The 13,071-nt window shown below is 41.4% G+C and overlaps 1 protein-coding gene across 1 annotated transcript; it reads left to right on the plus strand.

Annotated features, from left to right (window-relative positions):
- Positions 1 to 1,292: 1,292 nt before the first annotated feature.
- LOC309703615 (P2Y purinoceptor 14-like) lies at positions 1,293 to 12,867 on the plus strand. Its single transcript, XM_082528538.1, has 5 exons — positions 1,293 to 1,368; positions 2,319 to 2,433; positions 2,538 to 2,797; positions 2,977 to 3,532; positions 12,389 to 12,867. Exons 2-5 carry the CDS (start codon positions 2,329 to 2,331, stop codon positions 12,491 to 12,493), a joined length of 1,026 nt encoding a protein of 341 aa, XP_082384664.1. The 5' UTR covers positions 1,293 to 1,368; positions 2,319 to 2,328; the 3' UTR covers positions 12,494 to 12,867.
- The last annotated feature ends 204 nt before the right edge of the window (positions 12,868 to 13,071 follow it).

Consider the following 13,071-nt stretch of genomic DNA (forward strand, 5'->3'; position numbering starts at 1 on the left):
CCGCTGGCCTCGCTGGCCCCACGGTCGGCCTCCAGACCAGCTCCGTTGCTGCTGCTGGCCCCGTTTTGGTGCATCTCAGACACCTTTATCTGAAAGTCACTGGGTGTAGTCAATCAGTAATTAAACTCAGGTAACCCCTGAAGACTACTGCATTGCCACTGCAAGGTGACAAGTAAATTGGTCGACTGCTTGTCCAGTGAGAGCAGCAAACTCCAGGAAAGACCAATGAATGAATCAATGAGCACAGGAGACCAGTTCAATTACAGCAGAGAGAGGAACCACCAGTAATCAACCTGCAATGTAGTACCTAACACCAACAGAACGAGGAAGAGATAATATACAGGGTGACACTGTGAGCTGATCGGCCACAGTAGCAAAATAGCAACAGTAACACTGATGCTGTCTATGTGGGAGTGTGTATGTATTGATTTAACTCTCATATAGATCTTCATGAAGACTGACATCTATGACACTGACTTTAAATCTCACCCAAAAGCCAGAGGGGCCTCTGCCACTGCTGTGCCAGCAACATCCTGCAAAATGTGTGTTTTAGTAAAAAAAGACAGATATAAGGATGAAGATGAAGATGAAGATGGGGCTGGTGTGGGTGGTTTAGATGGCTGACTGATGCAGTTAAAATAGAAGATAACATCAAACTGTTATGGTCTGGAGTTTAGTGACTCCGTGGTTATGTTTGTGTTTATTAATATTCACAATTTTAACTTGTTTCCTGGTTATTTGTTAATTATTTCCAGTGTTTAGGTGTTCTCTCTGCATCTCTTGTGTTTCTTGTGTTGTGTCTAGTGTCCCTGGTTTGATGTTTGTGCTTACTCTGCTTTTACTGTGTCTCCCTCCCATTTCCTCATTTTCCCTTTGTGCATATTTATTATGTGCGTTTACCTCTGTTCTTCGTCTCCATCTGTGTTTCCTTCATGTTTCATGTCTCAGGCTCCATGTTCTTGCTCCAGGTCTTAGTTATGGTTTCTTTGTTCGATATGTTCTTTAGTTTAGCTTTTCCTTCGTGTTGTCAGTTCCCCGTTTACTTTGTAGTGTTGTGTCAAGCCAATAATAAACGCTCGCTTTCTTTAACATATGCCTTCACACCATCTTGTGTGTGCTTGGGTCCTCATTCTCATCATGAGGTCATCTGAGAAAAATGGCATATATCACAACTGATCAGAAAATTGCATGACTGTATTAGAAACATGTTGGCCCTATTTAGCAGGGAAGACAAGCAGGAAATAAGTCAGAGTGCCTGTTAGTGGTGTGATCACTGTGTGTTTCCTGATGTGCAGCAATACTGTTAAACCAGATGGGCATAACTACTCAAGCAGCTTTTCTTGCTCACTGAAAACTGCAGAAACAGAGGTGAGTCTTGCTGGTTGATCATCCTTAAATTGTTTGTACTTGTACATATTTCATGCTTAGCTTAAAAGATCACTTTTAGCGACTACTGACACCCGGAATAGAAATACTCTACACAGCTGCATCAGCATTACAAATGGCCTCTGCCAATGTGCAAAATCTAAGATCTAATAAACGAATATTTGGTATTTCCCGAGGAAATCACAGATGAGAAAAAGCGACTGGTTTCACTTTCCTCTTGTTGGCATGCTTTCTGATGATCATAAATATTTGGATACAACTTTTGTTTACACTTCTGGGTGAAACACAAATGAAATGCCAGCATGAAACTTTGTCCAACATATGTGACTACTTAACACCTCCTTGCTCCGATTCCATATGTGAAAGTATCATCTGTATAGACACGCTTTATATATCATCACACAGACTGTGCAGCAATCCCATGTTACAAGCTCTTGATAAGAAGAACATGTTGTAGACCTGGACATATGCAGACAGGATTATAACCAGTTATATGTTGTTATACATGATACCTTGTAATGCTCAGAGTAAAGAATTGTCTTGGTCCATGTTGAAATGATTGTTACGATTAGACTCGTGAGAGGAAGTGATTCATTTTTGCTTCCATAAATATAAACTGTACATGAAAGATGGCATCACTAATGATTTCTATACTTGCATGTTAAGCTCTCAACTTTGCTTTTAATGCTGCAAGACTGTAGGGTGCATCATATAGAAACCAACTTGAGACAACTGTTGTGAACTGAATTTAGTCAAACTGTCAGCAAACTCCCCGAGAAAGCTCCATGTATTAACATTACTGTCTTAAAAAGAGATGCAGTAGAGCTCAAAAGAATATTTAAAATTAGTTTGACTTTGTTTTGTTTAACAATAAAATTAGACTATGATGGTAAATCCATTCAAAGAGAGAATAAAGTGGATTTGTTTTTCAGCTGAAGAAGCATGGCTGACTCAAAAAACATGACTTCATCTTTCAACCAGACCTGTGATCCAGTTGTCCCATCACTCAACACTTTCTTTGTACTGGTCTACAGTCTGGTGTTTCTGGTAAGTTTCTAATCTTCAGTGCTGTGCTAGAAATTGCTTTAAGTTTCTCAAAGGACTGTATGTACCAAGGTTCTCTTCTCCTCCCCCTCTCTTTGTCTCTTCAGGTAGGTTTACTCCTCAATGGCTTCATCCTAAAGTTTTACATTGGTCAAGCTCAGCAGCAGGCATCCAGCAGCTTGATGGTCTACCTGAAGAACCTGACAGCTGCTGACTTCCTGCTCTGCCTCTCTCTGCCACTGCGCATCGCCCACTATGGTGGCAAGTCACTCATCATTCGAAGGCTCTACTGCAGCTTTGGAGCGTCTGCCCTCTTCCTGAACATGTACGCCAGCATCTTATTCATGTGTTATATCGCTGCCAACAGGTAAAGGACCTCTACTGATTTCCCACTACAGTTCATGACAGTGTTAATGAATAAAAACCCTGCATTCCTGATGAATGTGTAAACATATCATTTTAACTTGATAATGACCTTTGCAAATTTGGTACCACTGTGACTGATTCGTGAAGTTATCTACTGTCTCCTCTGTCTTCTCTCTTCAGGTATCTGAAGATCGTCCATCCTTCAGGAACTCATGTCCTGCAGTCACTGCGAACTGCACACATCATCTCCATGGTCACCTGGGTTTGTCTCCTGGCTCCATCAATTACATACGCCATCGTCTTTTTCATCACCCAGAAACCTCTGATGTTTACCCCCAGCCACTGTGGGGCCCTCTTTAGTGTATCGATCAGCCTGTTCTTCAAAATCCTCCACACCCTCTGGACCATCATCTTCCTGTTGGTCTTCATATCCCTGGTCTTCTTTTACTACAGCACCTCCCGCAGGGTGCTGCAGGCACAGCAGAGGCAGCTGACCTCCTCCAATGCTGAGAAGCTGGTGAAGTCTCGCAGGAACATGTTGGTGCTGGTCAGCATCTTCTGTGTTTGTTTCGTGCCCTATAATCTGGTTCGTCTTCCTGCCACTTTTCTGTGGACCAGTTGCTCTGCAGGTCCAGTATTGTTCTACTTGGAGGAGGTGGCCATCATGCTGTCAGTTTTCAACATCTGTCTGGACCCTGTTGTTTACTTTTTCCTCTGTAAGACTTTTCGAGCTCAGGTGAGAAGGATGTCCAGGAGAGTCGATGATCCAAACGAACAAGCAAACAGACCAGAAGAGTGAGAGCAGCAACAGCAACAAGTAAAGAAAAGAGCTCAGACATCAACTCAAGTTCAGTGAAACCAGTGTCAGGGATTCCAGGTCCTCATGAACCACAGGAGTTTGTACTGAGCTCAGCACAAAACCACTCCCACACAAACAACATCAGTGTTCATGTGTCAGCTTTTTTCTATACAGCTTTTAGGGTGTTCTCATATCCTGCTGATGTAACACAAAATCAAAAATATTTTTTCTCATTCAAATTACGTCAATTAAATCTGATCAAGTGCACTTTTCATCATCATCACTATGTAATAATCGAGAGATGCAGCACAGTTTCATCAGTTGGGAAGACCTAATTCTCATCTGAGGGTCGGAGAAAAGAAACTATTTAATCTGATGGTCTCAAAATCAGAGGTTAAAAAGAGAAGCTGTTTTAGAGCATAAAAAACAGGTTTAAATAATCCAATCATTTTACATTTCAAACTCAGCTTTTACAGAAATCATCATAAAATTAAAGCCGATTCATTTTAAATATTACAATTTTTACTTTAATTTTTAATTCTTGTTTCTGTGTGTCATAAATACAATTTTGCAACCACCCAGACTTTTCAGGCATGACTTAATTCTGTTTACACCTCTGGATCCACAGTCAGCCCTGAACAATATGGCCGCTGCGCTCACACATTATTCTAACAGCAGCAGTCACCACTGTGACTACACTGAAGAGGACATAAGCTGTGGCCTCTACATGTCAGCCACCACCCAACCAGATTCACAGTTCAAACTAATAGTCTTGAGTGAGCTCATGATCTAATCAGTCCTCACGGGACAGTTAATATCTGTATAAAACTCTTTAACTTCACTTTATTAGTTACATAGATGGAACAACAGTAATGCATTAGAGCGTCTATTTATATGTTTGTATGATGTGCACGTATAACCACAGCAGCTACTTCCTGCTCCTGCTACAGCAAGATTTCTCATCACAGAGCTAATAATAAAGTGTATCTAGTGTTACAAAGTGTGTGTCTCTTTGGTACCTTGTGTTTTAATATCTGTTGTTATTTATGAACAGGAAAGATGACCATAGAGCTGCAGGAACCTGGTGACACTTACTAACATTTAGGTTTTTAAATGATGCTTCATGCGGCATCTGTGCTGTATTATCTCAGCCAGGGTTTTATTCACATAAATAAACAAAGCAAAACAAAATTAAACCTCATCTGAAAAATATCAGCTAAAATAAATACAGTGGCTGAAGCAGCCCAACACAGAAATGACCAGAAATCACACTGCATGTATCTAATAACCTGAGCTGGTGTATTTTAGTGTGGACATGTACTGACTTTTTCTGTGGATCATATTTAGGCTACTTTGTGGTATCACTCTACTAAATGCTCACGCTAAGAGATCTTTTTATCTTTATCATCATACGATCTGTAACGACGCTCAGTTTGAGCTCAGGGAGTGGTTTGAAAGTCTAAGACCTCGGAGCGTCATGAAGGAGGCCAGAGTTCTCAGCCTTCCTGTGGTTTGCAGATTTTTTTGTTAGTGGCTGCTGTTTAAGTGAAGAACTTTTCGAACTACTGATTAAAATTATTTTTAAATTTACTATGTAATATCTTTGGCCTTACACTTTAACACAAAACAAGACATATGCATTTGTTATCTTTTGAAATCAATAGTATGTGAGTGTGTGACCGATGCTTATGAAAATCCACATACCCACCCATTCATTGATTTGTTCCTCCAACATTAAACACGTCCATTAACCAGATGTGAGCTGAGGAGTCATAGGATAAGTTCTGAAGATAAATAGATCATCTCAGCTAAACTGGCAAAGAGGTTTACTTCCTGCAACCTTGAGAGATCTCCGCTCATCCTCCCTCATTTATAAAACAGTCTGCACCGCCTATAGAAACATAGAGAAAACCTGGACTGGAACACTGGTCTGACTGGAGTCAACACTCGACCGAGTAAAAGAAAAAAGAAGAAGAGAAATGGCTTGATGTATATAAATAAATATATAAATAAATATTATATATATATATATATATATATATATATATATATATATATATATATATATATATATATATTAGGGGTGCAGCGATACACGAAATTCACAATTCGGTTCGGTTCGATACTTTGGTGTCACGGTTCGATATTTTTTCGATACAAAAAAATGTTCATGCATTTTTAATTTGTCATTTATTAAAATTATAAATATATATTTTAACTCAAAAGTACAGTTTTTAAATTTAACCCTAACCCTTGTGCGTGTTTTTTATTTTGACAGCGAATGCGCACCTGCGGACCACTTATGTGCAGCCCTGGTTATTTAGCTCATTATATCTCAGCCACAGAAATTCTTTTGTCCATGAAACCATAAAGCTGCACTTTCTTTTTGCCTTATAGTCTGATTTGTCATAACTTTTCCGTTTTGCGGTAAGCTTTTCTTTGGCTGTCACTTCTTCACCCTAACCTGTCTTATTTGGCTCAGCAAAACTGAAATAATATAAAATATATATCATATGTCCTGCTGCTTTTACACATGCACTCACATAAGCTCAGCGATTCTCTGCACGATCAACCTCTCACATGTTTAAGCTTGCTGCGGGAGATTTCACTTGTCATGTTTGCATAGTAAGCTAACGATTAATAAGACAATTTCAGAGGAATTGGTGCACAAATTATCATCACTCACCAATCAGTGCTGTCGCTCTCTATACACAGTTCACGCGATTGCAAAGTGAAAGCAAAAAACAAGCGCAAATTCAAACGCGATTTCAATATGTCACATATTGACAGTGGCTCACCGATGCCAATGACATAATTACCCAGCTACATTTCTGAAAGAATGCAAAAGCATTGACATATATTTTTCCTTCCTACAATAGCCCGACGGGCAGGGAAGAGATAGATTTTGGTACCCCTACTGGAAAAATCGCTAGCCCCGGGACGTCAGGCTAGCGATTTTGCGAGCCCTGTATCTGATTGAGGAATCACTCATCTTTGGAAAAGAGAGTTTATTACAGAGAAATGGCTCTTTCCAAAATAAAAGCTATACTATACGCTTCTTCTGGGCTATATTCTCAGCAGCATATTAAACATATCAGGTCTCCATAAGGAGAATCCTGTGCTAACAGCTGTCTAAATGACTCGGGTAAAGTTTGTAGCATGCATGCTTGTTGTTTTTGTCTTTGCACTAGGATGATGTCGGCGTAAATGTGCAGTCATATTCGTTGTGTTCCCACTAGTGCTTTCAGGTTAACCTCGTTAAAATGACCTTAATAACTGTTCTGTCTACCAGTAGCTGGTGTTTTGCGCCTCTGGTATTCTTGCCAATTCCTTTCTGTGTCCCGCTCATGTATTGACCCATGAGCCTGTTCATCTTAGCCAATATGATGCCTGACAGGAGCTTCCATGTAGTACTGAGGCAGGTTATTGGTCGGTAGTTGGAGGGGACCGGTCCCTTCTTGGGGTCCTTGGGGATCAGGACCATCCGACCTTCGGTTAGCCATTCCGGGTGTCTCTCATTAACTAGCAGCTGGTTCATTTGTGCGGCCAGACGCTCGTGGACTGCAGTCAGCTTCTTTAGCCAGTAGGCGTGAACCATGTCGGGCCCTGGTGCTGTCCAACTCTTCATACTGGAGACCCTTTCTTGGATATCTGCCACTGTGATGGTTACTGGACCCTGTTCAGGGAGGTCACTGTGGTCTGCCCTCAGATCCACTAGCCACTGAGCATTGCAGTTATGGGTTGCGTCCTTCTCCCATATGCTCTTCCAGTATTGCTCCGTCTCCAGCCTTGGTGGTGCTGTTCTCTTATTATTGTTCCCTTGCCACTGAGAGAACACCTTTGCTGGTTCTGTGGAGAACAGCTGGTTTATTCTCCTGCCTTCTATCTCTCTGGTGTACCTCCTCAAGCGGCTGGCCAAGGCTGTGAGTCTTTGCTTGGCAGTTTCCAAGGCCTCAGGTATGGACAGCTTGCTGTATTTCTTATGCACCTTCTTTGTCGCACCTTTCTGCAACTCCGTTAGTTGGCTAACCTCCCTCCGTGCCACTTTGATCTTGCCCTCTAGCCTCCTTCTCCATGGAGGGTACTGCCCCTTGTGGCTGTTCAACTTGTAGCCAAGCATCTCACTGATCACTGCTGCCGTATCGTAGATCAGCTTGTTAGTGTCGGTAATCGTGGTTGTAGGTATTGTCCGTAGTGCTGCATTAACATCATCTAGCAGACCTTCTGAGGGTACTTCACGTAATCTTGGTAACCGGCTACGGGGGATCCAGGTTTCATCGTATTTGATCGGAGCTGGCTTGGCCCTGGCTTATCGAAGAATTAAGAAAGCAGAGCCGGCTGTTCAAACCCCCACAAGGCTGCCCGCTGGGATTGAAACGATGGGACGAAGCGTGAGTTTCTCAAAATGGGCTCATTGAGTGCAGCATGGATAAGATCTTGGAGAAGCTTACGGCTGCTGTGAATACTCAGAATAAGAACTCTGAGCGAAAACTGATCACATCTTGGAGAAGCTCACTGCGGTCGTGAGTTCTCAGAATCTGCTCTTTGAGCACAAGAATGACAACATCACGGAGCGTAAGCTTCCTGGGTACCACCATCACCCAGGACCTGAAGTGGGAGCCCACCATCACCTCCGTCATCAAGAAAGCCCAGCAGAGGATGTACTTCCTGAGGCAGCTGAAGAAATTCAACCTGCCAACACGGACGATGATGCAGTTCTACACTGCAATCATCGAGTCCATCCTCACCTCCTCCATCACCGTGTGGTACGCTGGAGCCACTATCAGGGACAAACAGAGACTGCAGCGTGTTGTGCGCTCTGCCGAGAAGGTGATTGGCTGCAGACTCCCATCTCTGCAGGACCTGTACACCTCCAGGACACTGGGGCGTGCAGCTATTTATGACACTATGTTTGCACTGAAGCACCGCAGCAATTTCCTAATGTTGTAAACCTGCTCAACATTTGGCAATAAACCCCTTTCTGATTCTGATTCTGATTCTGATTCTGATAACATCATGGAGAAGCTCACGGCTCTCCAACGGGAGATTATAAATATATATAATATATATAATATATATGTAATATATATAATACGCCTTGAGGTGACTGTATGTCAGGACTGCATGTTTTGTCTGTTTTTGTATTTTTGCATGTTATGTATGTAAAACCACAGCAACTCCTTCCTCCACCGATTTCCACTGATCTGACATCGTGACATTTCACAGCACAAAGCTAATAAGAGTGTGTATCGACTTTGACAAAGTGTGAATCTCTTTATACCTTGTAGGTTTTTTTTTAATACCTCAAGGGAAATTAGAACACGCTAATACTCTGAACAGTAACAGCAATGCTATAACCTGCAGTGACATTCTGAAAATTGTCTTTTGCAATGACATCTCGACATCATACTTTATTACCAGACTGACAGCATGCCCAAAGTGATCCCTGCCTCTCTCCTATTGCAAAACAAAAGCCAAACTGCAAGCCTAGTTGGATAAGTGGTCAGAAAAAATAAGAAAAAGTATGCAAGCCAATAGATAGGATCTTAAATCCTCAGAATGTAACTAAACAACTCAAAGAAAGCTTAGAGTAACAATTGAAAGAAAATGATGTATTTTCCGAACTTTTTCTCTCATGTGGCAAAATGTAAACTGCTGTTCAAAACATTTAGTGTTAAAATCATACATACACAACCAGCTGCTGAGCCTGCACCTGATGAACATGCCTGTTTTATAATCAGAGATGGTGAGAGCTGCTGTCCCCTGACTGTGCTTTCATAGTAAGTTAGTAACTCATAGCACAGCGGTGAAAGCTGAGGCAGCAGAGCACCTCGCATGCTGCTCTTCCATCAGTTTCCATCAGCTGGTGCAGCTGGTTTTGATGAGCAGGATGACTAAAACATTTCAATATAACATCAAAGAGCAGCAAAGAAGGAATTTAGTACTAATCCCCAAGCCTTTAGAAAGAATATGCAGTACAGATAAATCAAAGATCCACACCCCCCAAAAGTTCAGATCAAATACAGATTTTCATGGAGGTGGAAATACTCTGTGCTGCTGCTTTGCTTCCAGATTGCATGTGTTTAACTTTACATCTTATTGAAGAGTTATTGCTATAAGTTATAAGTAAAAGTGCAGACACGTGACTGATCAGAAAAAGACGTGTTTGTTTCCTGTGGATACAAAGCTGTAAACACAGAGAGGAAATGGTTGCATGTTAGAAGTGTGATCACTGTGTGTTTCATGATCTGCAAGAATATCGTTAGACTGAGAGGACATACAAGCAGCTTTTCCTGCTCACTGAAATCTGCAGAAATACAGGTGAGTCTTGCTAGTTGCTCTGTGCACACAGGTGTTTCTTCCAAAAACTTCATGTACAGTTATCTGAACAGCTGAACTAAAAGCTCTGCTCATATGTTCTGAGGAAAGATGTACAAAACTTTTTAGCAGCTGAACTGCAGTATTATAAAAACGTGAGTGCTACAGACAATCTGAAACTGAACATTTGATACTTCACACGATAATAATCAAAAATAAAAAATGTTCCTCATTTTCATTATCTGTGGTACCACATAAATATTCAACATTCACTGTTTTCTTTATTTCTTCCCCATCAAAATACTTGGATATGACTTAATGTAAAATACAAATGTTTCCTTGATTTTCAGTGTGAGGCATGAAGATCTGAACCAGTGTGAAACTTGGTGCATTATATGTGACAGCTTAACACCTTGCTCACATTCAGATATCATCACATTTGGCACACTTCCATGTTACAATCTCTTTGTAAAACAACATGAGGAAGTGAATCCTTGGTCTTTGACTAATAGTAGACTCTATCGAGCCAGATACTTTGAAAGACGGATCTCAATGAAAAGGATTAATTTTTCAGCTTCAGGAACATGGTTGACCCAAAAAACATGACTTCGCCTTTGAACGAGACCTGTGATCCTGTCGGCACATTGGTCAACCCTTTCTTTATGCTGGTCTACAGCCTGTTGTTTCTGGTAAGTTTCAAATCTTCAGACTGTGGACTGTTATTAATTTGACAAAAGATCTTTGTGCATGTGCTAAATTCCTGTTCTCCATGCTCCGTGTCTGTTCAGGTAGGTTTACTCCTCAATGGCTTGATCCTGAAGTTTTACTTTTGTGGAGCTCGGCAGCAGGCATCAAGCAGCTTGATGGTCTACATGAAGAACCTGACAGCTGCTGACTTCCTGCTCTGCCTCTCTCTGCCACTGCGCATCAGCCACTATGGTAGCACATCAGTCATCGTTTGGCAGCTCTACTGCAGCTTTGGAGCTTCTGCCCTCTTCCTCAACATGTACGCCAGCATCTTATTCATGTGTTATGTAGCTGCCAACAGGTGAGGAGCCTTTACTGCTAATGATTACAAAAAGTGTTAATGACCACAAACGCTGTGTCCCTGACTAAATTATCAATGTGTATGCACTGTTGCACCCAATGTGACCCTGTGTCCTGTATTGAGATTCACTGCCCGTTAAACTCTCTCTTGCATCACTTCCTCCAAGGAACAGACACATGTTGTATTTTGACAGGATTTAATGCAAAAAATTGTGAAACTCAAATGACACAAAATACAGAAATGTCACATAAACTCAAGCTTAGATTTGAATTCTTTCTATTGACATATAAAACACATCATACTTTTCAAATCACTTTAATAATATCATATACCCTGTCTGATAATTGAACACAGGTAAGAAACTTACTCATATTGCCACTCAAAGGGATTTAATACAGTGGACGGCTTTAGATTGGAAGGAACAACCATGTCTTGCTTCACTCATGAGCAACTTCCTGTCACACTTCTAATGACTAACAGTTCCTGAAAGCAGCAACTCAGTGGTATTAGTTTCAGTATGGTAATCTCAGGCACTCTGCTGCAGCACCCCCGTGAGGATGAAGGTTGGCTGAGAAAACAGACAGTGAGTGTGATGGAGTTCAACAGAAAACAAGCATTTATTCAGGCCATTTTTTAAATACTGTTTGTTTTGTTTGTGTTTTCTATTTTTTTTTTGTCTGTGTTATTTGCCAAGATTACTTTAATGATCCTAATATTACCGGAAAAGCACAGAGTTGATACTGTCAGGAACAGTTGGAATTTTTTCAATCGTGCCAATGGTTGAAAGTTGTGGTAATTTGACCTAAAATGACAGATTTGGCTCCACTGTGACTGATTAGTTGAAGTTGGATGCTTTGTCTTCTCTATTCAGGTATCTGAAGATCGTCCGACCTTCAGGAACTCATGTCCTGCAGTCAGTACGAACTGCCAACATTGTCTCCATGGTCACCTGGATTTGTCTCCTGGCTCCATCAGTTACTTACGGCATCATGTTTTTAATCACCCAGAAACCTCTGACCTCTATCCCCAACCACTGTGCGCTCCTCTTTAGTGCATCAGTTAGTCTGATGTTAAAAATCATGCACACCTTCTCTGCTATCATCTTCCTGTTGGTGTCCATATCCCTGGTCTTCTTCTACTACAGCACCTCTCGCAGGGTGTTGCAGGCACAGCAGAGGCAGCTGGCCTCCTCTGGCTCTGAGAAGCTGGTGAAGTCTCGCAGGAACATGTTGGTGCTGGTCAGCATCTTCTGTGTTTGTTTTGTGCCCCATCACCTGGTTCGAGTTCTATTTGTTTTTCTGTTGAACAGCTGCTCTGTGGATCCAGTGTTGTACTACCTGAAGGAGGCAGCCACCATGGTGTCAGTTTTCAACGTCTGTCTGGACCCTCTGGTTTACTTTTTCCTCTGTAAGACTTTTCGGGCCCAGGTGAGAAAGGCGTCCAGGAGGACCAACATCCAACAAGCAAACACAGAGAGTCAGAGCACTGAGGAGAAACTGAGCATCATTAAGAGCAGCAAGTCAAACCAGTGAGCTGTAAGGAAAAAAAATCAAGTCGTCACAAAGGCAGGACTAGATGTTATTCAGTTTTTCTTTTTGTTTTAAGGATCAAATGAGTAATCCCAATTCTTTATAAAGCACAGGAGTTTCTGCTGAGCTGCAGTAAAAGGCTGAATCAGCCAAATTCCACCTATTAGTACAACATGTGATTTAACATGAATAAACTGAACCAGTCTATGATAAACGTCATACAAACAATGCATGGTGTCAACACAGTACCCCATAAAAGCCAAAGCTGGCCACCTTGAGTTTCCCTCTACCAGGTGTCTGTTTCTGTAAAAAATATTTTTGTACACACTATATTTTAACACATTTTGCTGATATAAAGACTTGGCAAGAAGTAAGGAATAAAGTAGAAATGTGACAATTAAATATTTTCTGAGTTTTTACTTTTTACCCCTCAGTCACCTCAAACACACCAGCATTCATCTACAGGCAGTCCGATCATTGTTTATCTCATAATACCAGGTGAAACATTCACAGCTATTTCCTCTGAAGGAAGTTGTAACTCTTTTTCACCAGTGGTTGGAGATGGGAGGTCTAATCTGCTG

The sequence above is a fragment of the Aulonocara stuartgranti genome (genome assembly GCF_965226115.1).
Source record: "Aulonocara stuartgranti genome assembly, chromosome: 3".
Lineage (NCBI taxonomy): Eukaryota > Metazoa > Chordata > Actinopteri > Cichliformes > Cichlidae > Aulonocara > Aulonocara stuartgranti.

Excerpts from the sequence above, each read along its gene's own strand:
- LOC309703615 (XM_082528538.1), top strand. The coding sequence starts at position 2,329 with ATGGCTGACTCAAAAAACATGACTTCATCTTTCAACCAGACCTGTGAT. Across the intron at positions 2,434-2,537 it reads TCTACAGTCTGGTGTTTCTG|GTAGGTTTACTCCTCAATGG; the intron begins GTAAGTTTCTAA and ends TTGTCTCTTCAG. Across the intron at positions 2,798-2,976 it reads TGTTATATCGCTGCCAACAG|GTATCTGAAGATCGTCCATC; the intron begins GTAAAGGACCTC and ends TTCTCTCTTCAG.